The 21365-nt window shown below is 37.4% G+C and overlaps 1 protein-coding gene across 2 annotated transcripts; it reads left to right on the plus strand.

Moving 5' to 3' along the window:
• Positions 1–315: 315 nt before the first annotated feature.
• Positions 316–20963, plus strand: LOC132200148 (homeobox protein CDX-1). Of its 2 annotated transcripts, XM_059625387.1 has the most exons (6): positions 316–784; positions 2140–2331; positions 4925–5197; positions 9841–9867; positions 17319–17464; positions 19925–20963. In XM_059625387.1, exons 1-6 carry the CDS (start codon positions 511–513, stop codon positions 20042–20044), a joined length of 1032 nt encoding a protein of 343 aa, XP_059481370.1. In that variant the 5' UTR covers positions 316–510; the 3' UTR covers positions 20045–20963. The 2 variants fall into 2 exon arrangements, with proteins under 2 accessions (XP_059481370.1, XP_059481371.1); XM_059625388.1 differs by lacking the exon at positions 9841–9867 and having other exon boundaries at positions 320–784.
• The last annotated feature ends 402 nt before the right edge of the window (positions 20964–21365 follow it).

Genomic DNA, 21365 nt, shown 5'->3' on the forward strand with positions numbered 1-21365 from the left:
AAATGTATAGCGGAATATCAAATAAGTAAAAATTTAACTTAACTGATGCACCTGCATGATTTTCAAATACAAGTTTGAACCCCAAAAATTTCAAATGTCGGATAAATATTTTAGAATTTTATTTAAATTTCATGTTAATAATAATAACATGTTATTAATTCAGGGGAAAAATAATTACTCTTTTAAAAAGTAGAAAACGATAAAAAATCAATATTTTTGTTATGTGAAGAAAAAAGTTCAATATAATTGTTGCTTTAGAAAAATTAATCTTAATTAAAATATCACATGCAGCATTTCCGTGTTGCCCATTCTATCAATTAACCTAATTGAACGGCGAAGGAATCAATTTCGATCTTTTTCCATCCAACTCTGGTCTGACGGCGGCCGAGCTCCGCCCCCACGGCCTCCGATTGGTACGTGCGCTCAGAAGCCCGCCTCCGCAGGCGCCCGCCCCACTGGCCGCCTTGGCCCTCGGCCGGTCAGTGTTGGCGAGGCGATGGCCTGAGCAGCATGTCCTACTACAACCTTGCCATGTTCTCCAACTCGCACCACCCCCGCGGGGCCCAGGCGCACCCCAGTGCGGCGGCCGCGGCCGCCTACTTCGGCTACGGCGGCTACCCGCAGCACCAGCACTTTGGCCCGCAACCGCACTACCACTATTCGGCTGCGGCCGTGGCCGCTGCGGCTGCTGCCCAGGCCGCCTCGTCGCCAGGACCGGCCGAACTCTCCGCCTGCGGGGGTCTCTTAGCCCCGTCGCCTGACAACCCAGTGCCCAGTCCTTCCGGTGAGTTTTATTGGCAAAAAGTGTTCAGCAGTGAAGGAAACAGTGATTCGATTTTTTAGTGCGTAAATGCAGAAGCTATAATTCAATTGAAAAAAATTATGTGAAAAAAAATTTAAAAAAAATTTATTGCTCTTTTAAATTTCACAAGAAACTCTCAAAAGAAGTTTTAAAAAGAATATAACACTGAAAGTAAAAAATTGGTTTGAAATTGTACATTTCAGTTTTTTTTCGCGCTGATCTGAGAACACGGAAATAATTTTTTCTTCATTTTTTGCAGTTTTTTTTTTTTTTTTGGTAAAAAAAAGATTGAAAGTAACGGAGAGTAAATTTTATAAATTATTTCTTTGATTTATATTCAATATTTTTTTATTGCACAGTGTGTGGTATTGGTTATAGTTACAAAGAATTTATTTATAAATCAATAAATTTTGATCTTTGTACGTTCAGCTCCATAAGAATTGCTTTTTCAGCACTAATTTACGAATTTTATTGCGTCCCTTCCAAGAGAAATTTAATGTTTTGTTCCTTGCATATTTTGAACATTCGCAACGTATTTTTTTTTCACAATATGCTATGATATAAATTTTGTATTAATTTAATTCAATGCAAATTTTCTTTTAATATGATTCTATCAATTTCCTGTATTCGATTTTCCAACCCCTCATGCAGGCTAAACAGCAAGCGATTGTAAAATAAAATTCACATAATGAATCTGCCATTTCGATCATTATATTAGTTTATTTTGAAAAGTTTTTTGAAAAGGGTGCAGGTGTTAAAAAACTTACAATAATTGTCGGCTCTAAAGTGACAGAGAGGACCCATATTTATTCACTCAACCCTGCCATATAGTCATTCCGCCCGCCGTAATAAAATTCAAATTGGCCCGCAATAAATATTATTATTAAAGGAACTGTGGAGCAGGTCAGCTTATGACACAGTATTGGTTCAAAGAGGATAAATGTTTTTTTTATTTAAATTAACATTCGACTCATAATTAATTTTGTTCAAAAATATTTTTTACGGATTATAAAGTTGAAAAATGTTTTGCATTACTTTTCTTATAAATACATAATCAAGTTCAAAATATTTTTATTTATCATCTCTAATAAAAAAGAATTTTATTTTTTTATAAAAAAAAAATTATATGAATATAACACAATCAACTGTTACCTTTAAATATGAACTGCAAGAAATTATGTGTTCAAAATTAAGTGTTAAAGTGATTTCCCAATTTGAGAAAAGAAAATCATAATAATTATTTTTAATATGTTTTATGCACGGAATTTGTTAATTTTTTAAATCATCTTGACATTTACGCTAAATAAGGTGTTTTTTTGGAACTTATTTTTTTGCAGGTTACAGCCAGCAGCAGTCGTTTGAACTGGCCGCCTCGGCCGCTCCCCTGGCCGCTTCTTCGTCGCCCTCTTGGCATGGCGCCTCACCAATTTACGCCAGCTCGTGCGCCCGGCACTACGACGATTGGCCACCAAACGCGGCGAACGCAGTGGCCATCGCCGGACCAGCTCACTCGCCAAACAGCCCTGGAGGTCAGAAAAAATTTCTTTAAAAGTTTTAATTTAATTTGATTAAAATATACATTGGAAAGAGCGATTTTATTGCTCATGAATGACAATTACGGCGCCACCAAATCGACCATTTTGACACTTAATTGGCAGAAAGTGTTGATTTTAAGTGACCCACAATAAATTATATGTGTGCGTGTCCTGCCTGCGCTGACGTTCAGCAATGCATTTTCTCTTTCCTGGAAAACGGTTCTTATCATTCCGACTGACTTGCATTAAAATAATTCAGACGGCCGCATTATGTGTCCTGAATGGAGTGTTTTTCACGTTTGTGATTTTCTTTAAAGCCGAGTTTTTCTTTCAAAATACAAACATGAACGCATGCAAGGAACCGTGTTTATAGGAGTCAAAGAGATAATCAGTATAGATCTCATAATTAAACTGCAATTAATTTTTTACGACGCTGAAACTTCAGAAACAGTTATTTTCACAGAAAAACATTTTAGTTGCTAATTTTGTGTTTTCAGCGGCGGTGTATCTTCTGAAATAATCTTGTTTCAGAATAAACGTTGAGATAATTTACTACTAGAGTTCATTATTATTTTCTAACACACATTTTAATTATACAGTACTTCTAAACAGAAAGAATATAATTGAAAAAATTCTATACTTTTCAAAGACAGCTATACAATTAATTTTAACCATTAGAGAAAAAATATAGTTTAACAATTCAGGTATGCAGATTTAAGTTAATATTAATGTTTTATTTCTGATGAGAACATGAAACGAAAAACTTAACAAATACGCGCCATAAAGATATAATGATATTACTTCTAACAATATATCTATAATTGCTTTTCTTCATTTTTATTTTCAGTGTAATTCTTTTTGTGAAAATTGATCCAGACAGCGCCAAAGTTAATCGTAATTGAGTAACTTCCAACAAAGGAGAAATGAAAAATCATTATGCTGATTTTATTTTTGTGTGATTCTTGCATTTTTTATTTTTTATTTATGAAAGATGCCGTCTGGACGAATTCTGACAGATTGTGACAGATAAACAATAAATAAACAACATAAAACAAAAACATGACTAATTCACAACAAATGAAAAAATTATATATTTTCATGTTGGGCGGGTTGCATAATTATATATTTCGGTAATGTTATAGTACGCGCGACGTGTTTTTTCATAGGTTGGCAACACTTATGCTCCCATGTAAAAGTATCACGTCGCGCGCTCTATACTGGTTTTACGTCGCGCATACAATAATGGTTTTACGTCGCGCGTTCAATACTGGTGGCGGTGAAATTGTTAAGGAAACCGATTATTCCATCGATACCTCGGCAACGTGTATAGCACGCGCGACGCAATTCTTTTCCTACAATCTTAATTAAGGGGACTGCTAGGAAGAATAGGGGCCCTTGGGATGGGTTCAGAATGGGGCAAGACGACCTCTGGAGGGTCGTGCGCACCCTTATAGCAGGCGTCAGAGGCGCGACGCATGGTTATAGGACGCGCGACGTATGCTTATAGTACGCGCGACGCATGAGGGCCTCCAGCCCGAAGCTCGCAAACCCACAACGGAGTTGCCCACAAAAGGTGTTGTCTGCAAAGGGAGTTGTGGGCACCACACTTTTTGCTTTCTAAGCCCTTTTTGCAGACAATTCCTTTTGAAAGCAACTCCGTTGTGGGTTTGCGAGCTTCGGGCTGGAGGCGCGCTCGCCCGAGAACGTGGTGAAGGCCGGCTCCGGGCGGGACAAAAGGGCGGGGTTCGTGAAGGGGCTCCTGCGGAGCCCCCTCATGAACACAGCCACCCTTTTGTCCTCGCCCTCCGCACGGCCTTCCCCACGTCCTCGACCTCGCTGCGCCTCCACCCCTCGCTCGCGGCTTATCAAAAAATAATCTTCGAGGTTGCCCAACTCCGAGTTGCCGGTTCGTGGGGCGCCCACAACTCCGGCCGCGTGCAACACCTTTTAATTAATTTGCCGTGCGTCGCGTCGCGCGTACTATAATCGTGCGTCGCGCGTACTATAATCCTGCGTCGCGCGTACTATAAGCATGCGTCGCGCCTCTGACGATGGTGAAAAGCGCCCTCCGGAGTTCGCTTTTCGACCGTCGCGCGTCCCAAAGTGATACGTCGCGCGTGCTATAAGGGTGCGCACGGCCCTCCAGAGGTCGTCTTGCCCCATTCTGAACCCATCCCAAGGGCCCCTATTCTTCCTAGCAGTCCCCTTAATTAAGATTGTAGGAAAAGAATTGCGTCGCGCGTGCTATTATGTTGCCGAGGTATCGATGGAATAATCGGTTTCCGTAACAATTTTACCGCCACCAGTATTGAGCGCGCGACGTAAAACCATTATTGTATGCGCGACGTAAAACCACTATTAAACGCGCGACGTATTGCAAGTGATGCCAACTGAAATCAGGGATTTTGGGAAACACGTCGCGCGTACTATAACATTACCTATATTTCATGCTAAAAATTCAGAATAAATATTTTAACGTAAATGAGAAAAGCAAAATTGAGAAACAAAAATTTATATAATCATAACGCAAATTAAAACTTTTAAAAACAAAGCAAAATTTGAATTTCTGTCAAATTGTTTGTTTCAGGCGCGTACAAATTCAGCTCGAGCCTGGAGTTCCAGCAGTGTCCGCCGCCTCCGCCACCCCCGCAGCCGCAGGACTTGAGCCAGCTGGGGGCGGCGCCGGGGGCCGGGGGCCAACACCCGTCGCCGGCCGACTCGGGGCTGGCGGGCTCGTCGGACGGCGTGTCGAGCTCTGCCGGCTCGCCGCAGCTGCACGCCGCGAATCTGCGGCCGGCCAGCGAGCGCAGCCCTTACGAGTGGATGAAGAAACCCTCCTACCACAACCAGCCCACCCCTGGTGAGTACTCTACCCAAACACCCCAGCGGACCCATTCATTGTTTGCGCTTCTCTTTGGGGACCCATTTTCCCGCTTAAAAAATTATCCGGGTGTGCCGCGAATTTCTACAACTTGTTCTCAAATAACGTAGCACACAAAATAATGCGAATAAGGGCTTTTCTTTTTTCTTTTGAAAAGATTTTTCTAAAAAGGAATGACACGAATTATCAATATTATAAGGACTTTTGACTATATCATATTTTTAATATATAATGTATTTTAAATTAAAATGCATGTGTTTTGATTTGGAAATTTGGACAGCTAAATTAAATTTCGGTATCTATAGAAAAATATTAAAAACAAACCTATGAATTTGTATATTATGATTTAATTTTTCTTATACCATTAAAATTATAATTTAAATTACATTTTTTTATTTTGTTTTGGTCAGCAATTTGATGAATGAGCTGCTGTTACACGTGCAGCGTAAAATGTATCGTGGAATACTTTGGGGTAATTGATAGGGTAGTATAAAAACATGTTACCTCGAGATCCGCGCGCGAAAATTTAATTGATGCAACATTATGACCACAATAAACGTAAATGCTCGCACACACAAGTGGCGAGAAGTGCTGCCGTGTATAATAATACAGCACAGACTTTATTCACCATAGACGGCAAAATAGTAAATAATAAAAAAATTTATTGGCTCATAAAAGTCCCCGTCACAACATTCATAAAACGTCCCACTGCCTGAAAGTGAATCTTTTCCGAAAACGAGCGCGCACTTTTCAAATCAAGTTATTTCTGAATTTAAAAAAAACTTTATAACTCATTTTCTGCTGAATGCGGAAGTTAATCAATTTATAAATTTTGGGTCAGATTGTACGAGAGCAAATTTTATTTCCAAAAACAAAATTTTAGATTTCAAAGCTCATAAAAGTTTTGTGCAAAACTGAATAATTTAAATTTATTTTAATTTAAATTTTTAATTTTAGACTTGTTTTAAATTTTGTATTCATGAATATATAATAAATAATTGAACCGAAATAGAGGTTTTTAAATTTTTGTATACTTGTTAAAATGTGATTAGAGACAAATTACAATTTAAAATTTTTTCCCTAGCTTATTTCTCCATTTTTACTCCCTTTTCCACCATAAATAAATAATTTCAATTTGATAAATATACGAAAATTATTAAAAAGATAATATTAAATTATTCTTTTAATATTAAAATAAACTAACCAGCACTTTTTAAATATTTTTACGACTGCGGTCTTGAAGGGTCAAAAGTTATAGTTCTTCCTCGGATTAAAAAAGCTGCATTATTACAACCTTATGCTTGAGCTAGGCAAATTTGATGTGGGCATTTTGAGGTGCAAAGAGACGAAAATTAAAAAAGCAAACAGCTGCTCGCCTTGTGTATAATTACTTTGGCAAGAGGGGCCATAAACTGCCGAGAATGGATGGATGATGGCTTCTCAAATATTGAGTCTTCGCGGTAAATGTGTACATCTGTTAGTCAGTGTGCCTATTAGTTGTTTGTTTTATTTGATCAATAAACACGCAGCATTCTGGCGAACAGAGTTGCTAATTAATTCCACGCGCTGCAAATCTCTCAATGGGGTGGGGGGGGGGGGGGAATCAAAAGAAATATAATAAATTGATATCGGTTTGTAGAGTTGAATTTACATCTCATTGACAGACTCATTGATCTGGACTGATTTTTATTGGTGTTTTGTAAATTTGGAGATTGATTGGCCAGCTATTATTTGGTCTATTGATTTTCAACGATTTGTTTCAGACAAGATGATTTATGACTTGATTATATTTACAATCTTGGTCTGATATGCGTGACAAATTATGAGACCATACTTTTAATTTATAGACTATTCGTTCAACTTTCTTAATAGCTAAAATTATACTTCTTTATAATAATAATATTTAATTTAAAACTTAATTAAATAAGATAATGTTAAGGGAAAAAATTATAAAGCGTTGCCATTGATCTTTAACTTTATTATAAATGACCATAATTATCTGTAAAAGTAATGTTAAATCATACTTTCCTCAATTAGATCATTCTGAGAAGAGGCTTTACTCGATTATAAAAAAAAGAATAAGAAAATAAATTCTTACATAAGGATCGCTTTACAACTTTTGTCCAGGTGTGGCGGCTACGGGGAAAAATTATATATTAAGGACGTGCGCATTGTTGTTCGATCGAGAGGCCGTAAATTAAAATTTTGTTGATGGATGTTATATTTTACGATTGGAGAGATGGAAAAAATCTATAATGCCCTCGTGCGGACGCCGGTCGGCTGAGCGTTATTTTGCATGGGGCCATAAAATGCATGTTGGGTGTTGTTGTCGGCCGGGTTTATGGGAAAGGAGCGGCCGAGAGCGAACACTTAATTCCTCACAAAATGAAAATGTGTTGGAGATGCGTGGGTTATTGAGATATCAACCGGCTGGTAATTAAAAAAGCCCCGGGATGAGAGCATCGTTTCGACCAGAGATATACATTTAGTTAGGAATGTTGTTTCGTCAAGCATATACATAAGGAACCCTGTCTGCGTCTAAAATTTTCTCGGTTCAAGTTTAACCGGCCAGGCATACATATTGAGGTGTTCTTTTGTTTCCGAGGCCGCCACAAAACGAAACCGCATGCAGTACCAACTATATATGGCGCTCTGTGGCCTCAAAAAGGAAAAAGTTTGTAAAAATACTCGCACAATCAGTCGGGACTAGTTCCATGTTTGATTCCACATCATGCATCATCGCCGCCATTGGTCTCTTTTCTATCAAAAAGTCTATTAATTTTGAAGAAAATTACAGAGCGCTTGAGAATTTCTTTGAAAATAATTAATGTTCATTGCTAAATATTATTTTGGTCAAAATTTAACTTGAGGCTCTTAAGGCTCTTTTTGTAACTGTTTCAAAGTCGACATGATCTACGCCCAAATTAAAGAAAGTTATCAAATATAAATTGCAGTAAAATTATATAAATCTTGAGTTGAAGAAGTTTTGGCACTCGAGAAGACGTTCATGGAAGTGAAGTAAATTCAGGGCTTTTTCTTGTTGAAAAATATTGTATTTATTGAAAAAGGAACTCTCATCGTCTAATCGTTTAATAATTGCCAGATACTGGTAGAGAGTTTTTTGTTTTTTAATGGAATCATAATTGCAAGAGTCAATCCTCCATGCTTTTTTTTATTAAAACGTGACTGCAGAGGGAATTAATAAACATTTAATTTCATTGTTTTAGTTTTCTTTTAAAAATGCTGTAAAATTTAAAATTCTAAAAAAATATAAATGAAAACAAATAAAAAAAACTTGTTTCATTATTTAGTGGAAATTTTTATAGAATTTTAAATAAAAATATAAGCAGAAATTTTTTTAATTACTATAATTTAATAAATATAAAAATTTTATAATAAAATTTTTTATATATATTAAATTATAGTTAAAAAAAATTAATAAGAACGTTAAAAAAGTTATTTCAATAATTCTATTATGTTTCTTTCTTGGATTTCTTAAAATTCAAATTTTATAAATTATTTTGTTGTTAGTTTCTCTTTCTGGATCACTTCACACTTCTCTTTTGAACACAATTTTCGTCTCCTTTGCTACTGCAAATCCGTCTTTGCACAGCAGCACACAGTTTTTTCATCTCTGTGCCGTCGAAAGTGTACAAAAAGAATAAGAAACTCGGCGGCAGCTCAATGCGCGGGGTGGAAAGAAACTCCCCGGTGGACCCTAAAATTGAGGCTCATGACCAAGTTACAAGGACGGACGCGCGCACGATTTTTTGACGTTCAGAGCCGGGGGTGGAAATGAGCGATGAAAGCGGCTCGATAAATTTTATGCCCCGAAACAAACAGCGGCGACACAAAAGTCCAAAGATTTTTTTATGTTCAAAAAGGCTGTCAGCGTTTTATGCATAAGATTCTTGCTGGCGGGGAGAGTGAAAAAGACGTTAGTTACCCCGCTCGTTAAAATTTCTCGAGGGTCTTGAGATGAATTTATGATTTCTTGTTGGATTGAGATGCTCGTCCTTGTCAAGCCAATCGTGAGCGTTTTTTAGTTTTAGAGCATAAAATAATTAAATAATCTGTTTTTTTTATTTAACTTTTTGAAATTGCAGTGGAAAAGAATTATTTTATTTTTAGAGCATAAAATAAGCTTACATTATTTTTTTTTTTTCAAAAAATTGCTAAATATAAAATCAGCCATAATGCCATGCCAGGCAATCCAAGGGCACGCGACACTTAAAAATATTTAAAAAATTTTTTGTTAAGAAAATTTTCTGTGTGGATTTATTTTTAATTTTATTTTCAAGCACAAATGTATAATTATATAGTAATTAAAAAAATGAAGTAACTTAAATCTTGCCATTAAATTTAACTGAAAAGTTAAAATTTTTAAATTACTGAAAATATGATAATTTATCTTACTGCCTCATTTCTCAACTTTTAGTTTTTTTAGGGGGACTGACTTGTTGTATTTTTGCATGCAAAAATTGTGACTTTTGACTATTTTGACGTGCGATCTTTGCACTATGAATACTAATCAGGGTGCAAGATGTGCACGCAATAACTTGCAAAATTGAGACGCAATCGTATCGAGAGGTGGCTGAGAGAATGTGTTATTTCTGTTTTAGTTGAGCTGCCGGAGGGAGATCTGCCGGGTAGGCCACCACACATTACACACTCACTCTTCTCTCTCGCATGCTTTATTGGGGCTGAATCGATGGCGAATGGCCCCCTCGGGGGCCGTCAAAGTCCTCCGCAGTCATTTGGCCGTGCCGCCGCCACCGCCGCCGCCGCTCTAGCTATGTTTGTGTATTTTTTGATGTGCAGCAGCAGCAGCGGCGAATATTTTAAAATCGCGCGCGGGTGCCAAAGAGCTGCTAATTTATGGCCACCATAAAATTGTGCTGCTCCATTGTCTCTCTAATGGTAATCGCTTTATGGCCTCCTTAATGCAGGCAAACTTTAATTAACACCACGCACCACTCGCCCGACCGAGTGAGCGAACTAGCGGTGCACCATTCGGACCGACATCTCGCGCGCTGTTTCCGCCGCGTTGCCCAGGCAACCCTGCAGCTCCAAACCCAGCTCCGTCTCGGTTCATTGTTGAGATAGAGACTATTGTTGGCGTCGATCCAAGTAAAAAAATGGAATGGAGCACAATTTTGGCACGTCGTAAAAAAATTATTGTTGAAAGAGTGCGGCGGTGACGCCGGTCATGCTTGCGGAGCTTTTTTTTTTATAAAATTAATGTTTTGTTTGTTTTTATCTGCTTGGCTTTTGGCTCTGGCATGGAATTTGTATATATTTGGAATGAGATTTCTCGGTGCATGATTTGAATTTTAAGCAGGGAAGATTTGATCCATCCTCTGCCCAAATCAAGCTTTCCAAAAACTTTTGGGGTTTGGTCTCTGCGCCCATCTGAAATTGTGTATATTTTATTCAGTTTATTAGATAATTAAATAGTCAGTAAAAAATCCGAAAATCTATTCATCAAGTGAAGAATTAATACTGGTATTAAACAAAAATGTATTCAATCTTAAATTATGGTACGCATAGAAAAGTAATTTAACATTTTTAATCAAATCAAAATAAGAAAATCTGTCAGATTTTCAACTACGTAAAAATTGCTTCCAGATTAAAAAACTTTTTTTTAACCGACTCTGGTTCTAATTAAAAATAATGGTTTTTAAAAGTAGCTGTTTCTTTCATGTTTTGCAATTTAATTAGCTAAGCATTTAAAAAAAGCGTGAATAAATTTTGACTCGATCTGCTAGCAAATTTCCAAAAGATTTTCGAATTCAATTAGCAAAACTAGAAAAATAATGACAAAACTCCTCAAGTTCGAAATACCTTTTTGAATAGTTAACTGGCGCTTAAAATTTTTGATATGGCGCTCTTGGCCAACATGCACCATGTTAAGCAAAATGCGGTGTGAGCGAATAAACATATTCACAAAAAGCTTTCCAGGTAAAGCATCGCGTGTTCCTTTTCCTCCCTGTCAGCGACCGTTGCGATGCATGATTGAAAGTAAAAAAAAAAAATAAACTTGAAAGTAAAATCGAATCGCTGACAAGCATCACGCCAACAGCATTTGGCCAGGGTTGCTCAAAACAAGCTGAAAACAAGGGCGCTACGCACATATGAGTTGCACAAAGAATACAAAGAGGGGATGAAAAATTACAAGGACAAAAGACGGAAAAAGCCCTGAGGAGCGAAATGGGTCGCGGTCAGGCAGCAGCAGGGTGTGGATTTTTTTGTTCCGCCGCTGTTTTGGGAATTGAAAATCCATAGACCCACAAGTTTTCTCATTCTGCAGAAGCTGTCATGCAGCGGTCAACATACTCCGTTTTCTTATTTTATTCCGCGCCTCCTTCCGCAGTCAGTCAAAAAAACTTTTGATTCTGCAGAATCAAAAGGATATAAGCAGTTGAGTGACACGTTTATTTTCATCATGGCACACGTGAAACAGTATAGAAACACACGGCATTTTATTAGGGGCAATACAAAGTTATCAGCGAAATAAAACGTTTTAAATATTACGACGTGGCGCATAAAGTGGCTTACAGTAGTTGTAGTACCACATTATTTTAATTTCCGAGTGATTTATACTGGGGCAATAATCGCGATTTCAGTAGCAAAACGGTTTTGCCCTTAAACGCTTTTTTTCACGAAAAAAAGGGTTACTTTATTGTTTTTATAATTCCTTAAGTGTTTTTTTTTACTCACCCCGTCCTCTCCTGAGTTTTTACCTCTGACATTAGAGGTCAAGTATGAGATTGAACTCATCCTCTCAATAAAATTCCAATCTTTGATGATCCTGGCGCTTTTTTGCATATTTTTAATTGAAAAAAGGAATTAACAAGAGTTTGAAATGTATAATAATCACGTAACTATATAACTCTCAAACAGTATTACGGTGTTTTTAAATAAATTTTAATGAAATAATTAAAAAAACATCAATACATTTTCTGGTGTAATCATATTAACTATCTTTCCCTAAACACAATCGATGGTCAAATTACGCTTTTAAATCTTTTATACATTTGAAATATTTTTTTCCTTATAATAAAAAATATATCTATAAATAAAAAAAATGGGCTCGTCTCATCACGGAGAACAAAGCCTGCATTGATGTTATTCGGGACGCCATTTGGATCGTTATTTCACTCCTCAGATCTTTCAGGGTCCGTTTCTCTGTCGGCAAATGGAATCGGGGCATCTGGCCGGCAGATAAAAAATAAAAGGGGCTGGCTGGATTTGGTATCGTGAGCGGCGCGGCCGGATAAATGAATATCTAGAGAGAGAGAAAAAGACAAAACGGCTCTTCGCTAGGTGTATATCCAATTAGGGGCCTGAGAGCGGAATAATGAGATGCTGCAGGTGTGTTGCGTGACGAGGCCTCAGCCAATCTCCATTCACCTGCATCTCCGCGGCCATCATGCATTCCTTTGTGCCGCGCTCGCGAGCGAGCGTTTGATATCAAACCCGCTTCGCTCGCTCGTTCTCTGCCTGGCTGCACAAAACGCCGCCGCCGCCGCCGTTTTCCATGTTTGCTTTCTGATCCGGCCAGCGCGCAGTACATTTAGAACACTCCATTTGTATTCCACAACTGCTCGAGCACCGGATAAACCCAGATATTATATAAAAAAAACCGTTTGATTTGACAGTTCATCAATCGCCAACAGAGAGAAAAGTATATATTAAAAAGGCAGTATATCATAAATTTTTATATTCCCTATTCTGCTTCATTTTGTAATAAACGGAAAAAATTATATAATCAATTCAAATTTCAATACATTTATAAATATCAATTAATTGCGAATTTAAATTTATTATTCTATAAATCAAAAGTATAAGCGCTGATATAAGATTAAATAAAAAATGCCGTTCTTCCGTTCTTGGAATTTGGTTTTTGAAAATTTTTCATGATTCGTATGCAATATTCAATGCTATAGCAATAAATTAAGAAATTATATAAGACGTATGTACTCTTTTTTGTTTTAATAAGCAATGAATTATTTTACTTTTTTTGGAGAATTTTTAAAGAGACACTTTAGAGTTTATAAACAAATTAACCAATTAATTATTCTTGTATTCATGCAAGAATATAACAACACGTGCAGTTATGCTTAAGTGCAACTAGACGTTCATATATAAAACAAAAGCAATTACACTACTTATTGTGCCACCTGCCCTGGAAAAAGTGCGACTTTTAGCACTCTCGCAAGGCCGATAGCCGTATCGCATGTTTTTTTCCCACGTTTGACTTGTGGACAGACAGAGCATTTTTACGGGTAACTGGCCAGATGATTTTTTCACCAGATTGCGCCCTCAAAAACACGTGTAGCTCTGTCAGTTATAGCAAGAGATATGGGTTGGTTGGCCAACCCTTTCCTTTTCGCTGGGCGACGCGCGGACAGGAAATTGAGAAAACAAACAAACTCCTCTCGCATAGAGCCCAAGACTTTCCCACACTTTAAGCATCTCGTTTTCCCCTTTTCTCTGAATGATATCTGTTGCGAATGAGGCATGAAATAATTCTGCCCCAGAAAAGAAAAAGCGGCGAGCAAGAAAGAGCAAATGTAGTGAATGAAAAACGCCTCTGCTGAAAATTATCATATACGCACAATTATTTCCAAAGGGTCTGTGTGTTTGGAAAAGCAAAAAGGTGCAGAAGGAGCAAACAATAGAATGAAGAGTGCATCACTGTGCGTGTGCGGACGTCGATGCAGGGGATGAAAAGTGTATGATGAACAAATCAGCCAACCCAAGTTAAAGCGTGAAATTTGGAGAGACCTTTTGAGGTCATAAATTTTGGGTGCAATCCAGCTCGCGGGGACAATAGAGCGGCTTTCCAATTTTTCAGCAACTACCCCCAAATGCAAAACGCATGACGAGAAGGGACAAAGGGCGGTGAGCTTCAAAAGTGACTGAAGAATTTGGGAAAAGGACAGAAGATACCTGCTGGGCGCGCGATCAAAGGGCCCGTGAGTGGACCTTCAGGGAATATAAAAACTTGCTTGCCTGTCTTTCAAAATTTCCTGTCGTTTACCTGCTTCTTTTCTGTTCACAAGTCCCAGGAAAGAGAATAAGAAGTTTTCTGGGGAAAAGAAATAGAGAGGCGCAAATAGAAACTTCTTTTTTCAAAGGGATGTCAATAAAAATTTCAAGAAAACGATTTTTTGAAGACGCAGAAACAAAAACAATACATAAATAATATTTTTTTCTGACAATTCAGTTTTTTTTTAGCATGAATTTTCAAATTCAACTTAGGCAACATAAAATTTTACAGATGAAACAATTCGTAATACTAAACCTATTTAAAAAAAAAATTGATTTTAATCTCATTATTTTCAAAGAAAAGCAGCTTCCAAATATTTTTTTTTTTTTTTTAAACGGGAGAAGGGAAAAAATAATTTTGAACCACCTCATATCATTGAGCAAAAATATGTGAATAGTTGGAAACAAAATTCACTTCCATGACAAATCAAATGCCAAAGGGTCACTCAGGTAGAAAAGGGAAAAAGCAAAACTTGTGGGAAAAGCATGTCTCTTTTTATATTTCCAATCTCTCAGGGAGATGAGTGTGTCTCTCCCGCCGTGCATGTGTGCATTCGAAAGAAAGCGTCTCCTTGTCGAAGGCTAATCGGGCCTCAAAGGTGCCGCCCTAATCCCCTTATCTAGGCGGGCGTGTTTGTGCGTGGCCGCCGCGCCAAAGTCGGCCCGCCGCTGATAACAGCCAGCTGGCCAGCGGGGGGCGGCGACGCGTGCCCCCGCTCACCGACCACCCCTTTGGTACCGCTAGCCTTTGTCAGGGTGCTTGAAGTTCTTTGTCAGGAGACGTGACCTAATTGTCCTGTCGCGAGCCGCCCGCCCGCAGAGGCGCTGAAAGCCCTGTTTTGACATCCAGAGAGATAAATTGCGCTCTTTTGAGTCAGTCGAGTATTCGAATAATGGACTGTTTGTTGTTATTGGATGACCGCTCACTTATTGCGGGTGTTCGGGGTGTTAAGAGTCGGTTCTTTGCGTTCTTTGTATTTTGAAATGCCTATTTTGCTGAGAGCTCATATTAATTCAAGAATTAAATTTTGAAATTTAATAATGGTATAAAAAATTAAAATATGTAGCCACCAAATTAAATAAATTTTTTATTACCAAGGAGTTTATTTTTATGAATTTTTGATTACAATATAAATAAATATGAATCCAATATTTAGATATTATATTTAAATTAAATAAAACACTTTTTTGCTCATAAAGCACTATCTTGTTTAAATATAGTTTATAAAATTTAATTATTCAAAAATATTTATGACTTTTAGTTGCCAGTAATGTCCACGAATTAACTTTTATTTTAATAATTTTGTGCAAACGCAAAGTTATCAAGCATAAGAGATTGTAACTCGCAATTCTTATTTTTAAACAATTTAATCCGGAAAAAACTAGTTTCCAGAAATCAAATAAGCGCAGTTAATCCCCAATAGCTTAAATTCATTCAGCCCTGATGATAAGCAGTCTGCTGGGAAAACCAAGAATTTCGCTTCGCCGCGCGGCTGATAAAAAATAGCGCGCAACTCTTGTCTTTTTGAAGTCCGGCGTCGCCTCTTTTCAATGGTCGCGCATTTATGGAGTGCTCTCGTTTTTAATTGACTGCTGGCGTTTCGCGGGAACCGAGCAGATATGGTGTGTCATAATAAAAGTTAGTTGGAATCAAAAAAGGATCCGATGATGCAATGAACGCGGCCAAAAAGTGGTGGAGTCAAATGCGCGCCCAAAGGAGAGGTTGAGAGGCAACGAGGCGAGTGCTGATCTCACATCACATTTCTGACTCATCGTTGGCAAATATCAAGCCTTTTTGATCTCAGCGCCAACGGGACAATCGCTTCGTTTATTGAGCCTTGAATTAACTTTTTCAGTTGCAAAAAAAAATTATATCGAATCTGTTGTTAAACAATGAGTTTTGTATTGTTCATTTCTTTTGGCATTTAGCTTTAATGTAGAGAAATTTTTAATTCTTTAATAGAAATGACGCAATATTTATTTTTAAGTTAAAAATATAATAAAATTCAAATTTTAAAAATTTTGCTATCTAATGTTTTCCGTTAAATTGCTGCAACAGCAACCAATCGCTTGGATGAAATGTCATGGTCTCTCTATTTGAGGGGGAATATCCCCAGTTTCTCGCGCAACCTATTGCACTCCCGTGTACACATATATGTATTTAGCTGTGGCCGTAATATTGATGTGTGTACACAACATAATGTGATAACAAATGAGATGTGAAAATATCACACATACTCGCTGACGGGTAAATAAATAACAAACAGTGCAGGCCGCCGTTGATTTGATTGTGTATTCGCGCGTTAAAATGAATTGTGTTGGGGAAACTCACCGGAAAAAAGGACAGCTTGCTCACTCTGTGCTTTTCTCAGGGTGAATCTCAGACACTGATAACGCGATAAAGCAGGAAAAGAAAAATTATAATACTCCTCAAACAAATCATGACGTCAATGAATGTTGCATATGAAATTAAAAAAAGCAGCATAGCCATAACGTCGACATATTGTTTGCGAGGGTGCGTATAAGTTTCGATATCCACTCCCCTATTAATTTCTAAAGTTTATGATTTCTCTTGGGTTTCCGGTTGATTATATTAAAATGAAACTCTGCTGACGTTGAAAGCAGGGGTCGGTTGCCCCCGGGGGCAGGGCAGGTGAGGCGGTCAGGTGTGCTTTGCTCCGCCCCGGCGGCACGCAAGCCGCTTTTTCTAAATACAGCATTTGGAGATAAAAAAAATACATCGTAATAAGTGGCGCGGCGTGCGTGACTGGCCCAGCATGGCGGCCGCCGCCGAATAAATAAATATGAAAATAAGCTGCAACGGACGAAACTTTCGGGCCTTTCAAAATCTTTCAATATATAGGAGACGTACAAAATAATGTATAAAAAAGACATGCAAAATCTATTCCTACTAAAGAAGTACAATTTTAGTTCGATTAAAATGTGTGTTTTTTATTCATTTATGATTCTTTTGTAATTAGTTTTCACGCAATATAAACTTTTATCAAACCAAACCAACTAAATAAATTGTTCCTGTGTGTTGCAGGAAAAACGCGCACCAAAGACAAGTACCGTGTCGTTTACAGCGACCATCAGCGGCTTGAATTGGAAAAAGAATTCCACTACTCGAGGTACATCACCATTAGGCGCAAGTCCGAGCTGGCTACCACCCTAGGACTCTCGGAAAGACAGGTAAGATTTTTTTTCCTTTTTTTAAATTTTGTGATCACTCTCATGACACTCTTGTGATAAGATTGAGCCGCGGGATTTATTTCCTAATCCAAGAATCCTTCACAGGCACTTTTTCTCATATATATTTGTTTTCTCTGCTCATTAAAATCCCACAAAAGCTCACCATAATTCTCGAAATAATTATACGACGGCAGATACAAAGAAAACCGCAGAAGAGTGGCGCGACGTCTCTGTGGACGCAATTACAGTCTGATTAACAGAAAAACGCGCCGGATTATGCAACGCGCCAGACACCCACGTGTACCGGACTGCGGACGTTTGATTTTTTTTAGTATCAAACCAAGAAAACTTGTCCTGTCTATTGAAAAAGATTGAAAATCATTTTCCAGTTGACAAGAAATTTTTTAAATGCATAATTTTTCATTATTTTCAAAGAAGTACTATGAATCTCTTTGATTGTTTTTTGTGGAGAGCCTAAGATGCCTGCCTATTTTTTTTCTTTTATTAAAAGCAAGTAAATACAATTTTGTTTAATCAAATTTTAATTTTCTGAAAGAAATTGAACTGAGCATAACATTATAACACCATGTTCTGAAAGCAACAAATTTAAGTAATTATTATGTCAAAATTTCTTCTTTACATTGAAAATATATTATTATTTGAAAGCAGATTAAGATTTAAAGGGGAAAAAAAATCGTAATTTGTTTTACTGTTTCTGGACCCATTTATAAAATTTCTTTTAGAAAATCATAGAAAATTAGACAACAGAAACTGGAATCCACTTAACAGCATAAACAAAGGCACAAAACGTTGTAGAAAACTCACTGACAAAAATAATTATTAACATTAATAACAATTTTTTTTTTATAATTTCACTACAAATTTAATAGATATTTTTATCTTTAGTAATGGCTTGAGGGATCTTGAATAATTTAAAAGGAGAGCGTTCTATATATCTTTATATTCATTCTGTCGCCACGATTCAACTCGAGACAAAAGTCATGCGAGCTCTGAATGAATAATGAAGTTGTGCTGGTGGAAAATCGGCACAGGGTCTTTTTTCTTGTCGACCGCTGCTGGCAGAGGCGAACAATTCCCATGGGCAGGCGCATGCAATGCACCGTGTATAATAATTGTATCTCTCTCCTATAATGCAATAATTCGAACGCTCTTTCTCTACATATGGGTGTTGCACCGATTGTGATATGGCGGCGGTCGGATCCGACTCGCGCGCGAGTGAAAGCTCGGCGTTGATATTTTTCCCTGGCCTCAATTCTCCGCGAACCTCTCTCATTTGCATTCAAACCAAGGAAAACAAATCCATTCTAGGCTCCTAATAATTCAGCGCTCTCTCGCAAAATCATTTTCCGAGAAGACTTCACGGCAGCCGCCGGTTTTTTAAGTGCTGCTCAAATATAATGGAGATGCGATTTTCAACTCGTTCCAACACATGGGCAATTAGCGCGTGCGTTCACGTCTTTTTTCGAAAGAGATATTCCTCTTTTTATTTTAATTATTGCTTTTGAGTGCCGGTGGCGAGACAAGTGCTGCTGCGCTGCTCGGCCGAACCAGATTCAGGCTATTCCCAACAAGGTTCATAAATGTGTTTGATTTACTCACCAGGCTCGAGCTGAATTGAAACTCGAAATGCTTTTATTTCTCTAGTACATAGTTAACGATCATTAAACTCCATATAAAAATTCATTTCCATACTGTCAATTTTTTTCAAACCAACTCTTTTCAAATTAATTAAATTAACTTCAATATGCAGAGTAAAGCTGATGTGCAATTAAATTTATTTTCTTAACAGTCTACAATTTTCTTTTGAAAAAAAAAAAAAAAACATGAACTGAGGTATTAATTACAGTCGTGATATGCATGTATGATATATGGAAAATAGTTAGAAAATGAGAAAATGTTCAAAAATGAAATTTAGGTAGTTTTTCTAATTAAATAAATAAATAAAATTAAGAAAATTAACATATCCCAAAAGCAATCTTAAAATAAAAGTACTCGATCCTTATTGGCATAGCCAAATCAAATTTTTGCAACAATGGTGGTTACAATTTTCTAATAATTGGTCTCACGTAGAAGATTTAAATGGCACATATTTTGCCAATTTGTAGTCTATGATTAAAGGAATAAATGAAAAAAATTGTCTAATGATTTTTATATTTTAAAATAGGCCATTTCCTTAATTTGGATGAGTTTTAGGAGAAGTTTATTCTGGTCATTAATTAATAAATTTCCGACTTCAAAAAGTCCACCACCTTCACGTTGTAGCCCCAATTCATTGGCTTTAAATAATTTTGTCATTAAGATTTATGATTAATTAAATACTTGACTTTCAGAATTTTTCAAAAACGCCTAAACGTTAAATTACTAAGGAAAATTTAGTTTTTTAAATTTTATTCAGACATAACAACCAACTTAACTGTATCCTTTTTTGCTTTGTTGCAGGTTAAAATATGGTTCCAGAACCGCCGTGCAAAAGAGCGCAAGCAGGTGAAAAAGCGCGACGAGATCATCGCCAAGGAAAAGATGGAGGCGGTGGTGCAGCTGCAGCATCCGCTCATGTGACCAGCGGTGGGCTCCGGGCCGCCCCCGGGTTGCCCCCCGGAGCCTTTCGACTTCAGTGATTAAACTACTGATGCGAGTACAAACTGCGCGAGTGCTGCTAACATTGCGATCAAAAGTACATTTTACTACTAGAGGACTCAAGAAGTTTTTGAGTGATATATACGAATACGACGAGAGCACTTTCACAAAATTCGAGAGCACAACACAAAAGGAAAAAGCATAACCGAGAGATTGGGTGCGTTATTTTGTACAGGATTGTTGTTAATTGTTTACCCTTGTGTATGATTTAATAATTATAATTTTTCTTTTCGAATTTATTATTCGCCACGCAAAAGCTCTCTCTGCGGGGATGCTTTTCACATACGCAAAATCTGGAAATGTAAATCTTCCGTCAGAAGCTCAGCTTTCTAAATTTTCAACACAAATTTTGATCTCATTATTATTCTGATTTTGAAAAGTTATAAAAATTTTAAATTTTGGCTTTTGTGGATTATTAGAAAAATGTTTCAAAGCTGAGGTTCGGATGGAGGATAAAAAAAATGAAAAGTAACAAATTTCGCCCTTTGAGTCACGTTAAGAGAGAGCGATAAACAAAGCGAAATTTTTTCAAGCCATGGTGTACCATAATAGGCATCTATATGTATACTTTTAGACGACCGTGAAAATTAACTTATTACGTATCAAAAGGCAAAAGCGGGCGCTCGATTTTGAGAAGAGAGAAAATGTGCTGAACACCTAACTTCTATATTAATTACATTAATTATTAATGTTCAATAATTTGATAATCAAACCAGAGTGATGTACATAGAATTATGTAAGTTGGAAAATTGTGACACCGAGTGAGAGGAATATATACATGTGAAAAATAAAAAGGAAAAAATTGACAAAATAATAAAATTGAGAGCCGGCCGTGCAACAAACACACAAACTGAAAATAGGTCTTTCATTTATTCGATCTTTCGTTCAAGTCTCCCTTGGTGGCATGACTGCGAGTCCGTTGCTCATGGTCTTTGGTTTGGATTATTCGAGTCGAACAAAACTCGCTCGTGCATCCACGTCAAACGCAAAGATGGAGTCACGCCAAGCCAAATCAAGTGAAGCGGACCGCCTGTTTGTTACGTGACTGACTCTTGCTTCGTTGGTTGGCTGCCTGGACGCCCTCGATCACCATGCCGTGTGTGTTTCTCGATTAATTTCTGTGTGTGGATAACAGAGGCTCTATGAGGCTATATACAGGGCCCTCTCAGAGTTTATAGGCCTCGCCTTTGTCATTCAAATTAGCTTATGAGGGAATTGGTATTTTTTTCAATTAGCAGTTTAT

This window comes from Neocloeon triangulifer, unplaced genomic scaffold (genome assembly GCF_031216515.1).
Source record: "Neocloeon triangulifer isolate White Clay Creek 2 clone unplaced genomic scaffold, ASM3121651v1 ptg000014l, whole genome shotgun sequence".
Lineage (NCBI taxonomy): Eukaryota > Metazoa > Arthropoda > Insecta > Ephemeroptera > Baetidae > Neocloeon > Neocloeon triangulifer.

Excerpts from the sequence above, each read along its gene's own strand:
- LOC132200148 (XM_059625387.1), top strand. The coding sequence starts at position 511 with ATGTCCTACTACAACCTTGCCATGTTCTCCAACTCGCACCACCCCCGC. Across the intron at positions 2,332-4,924 it reads CTCGCCAAACAGCCCTGGAG|GCGCGTACAAATTCAGCTCG; the intron begins GTCAGAAAAAAT and ends TGTTTGTTTCAG. Across the intron at positions 5,198-9,840 it reads CCACAACCAGCCCACCCCTG|TTGAGCTGCCGGAGGGAGAT; the intron begins GTGAGTACTCTA and ends TTTCTGTTTTAG.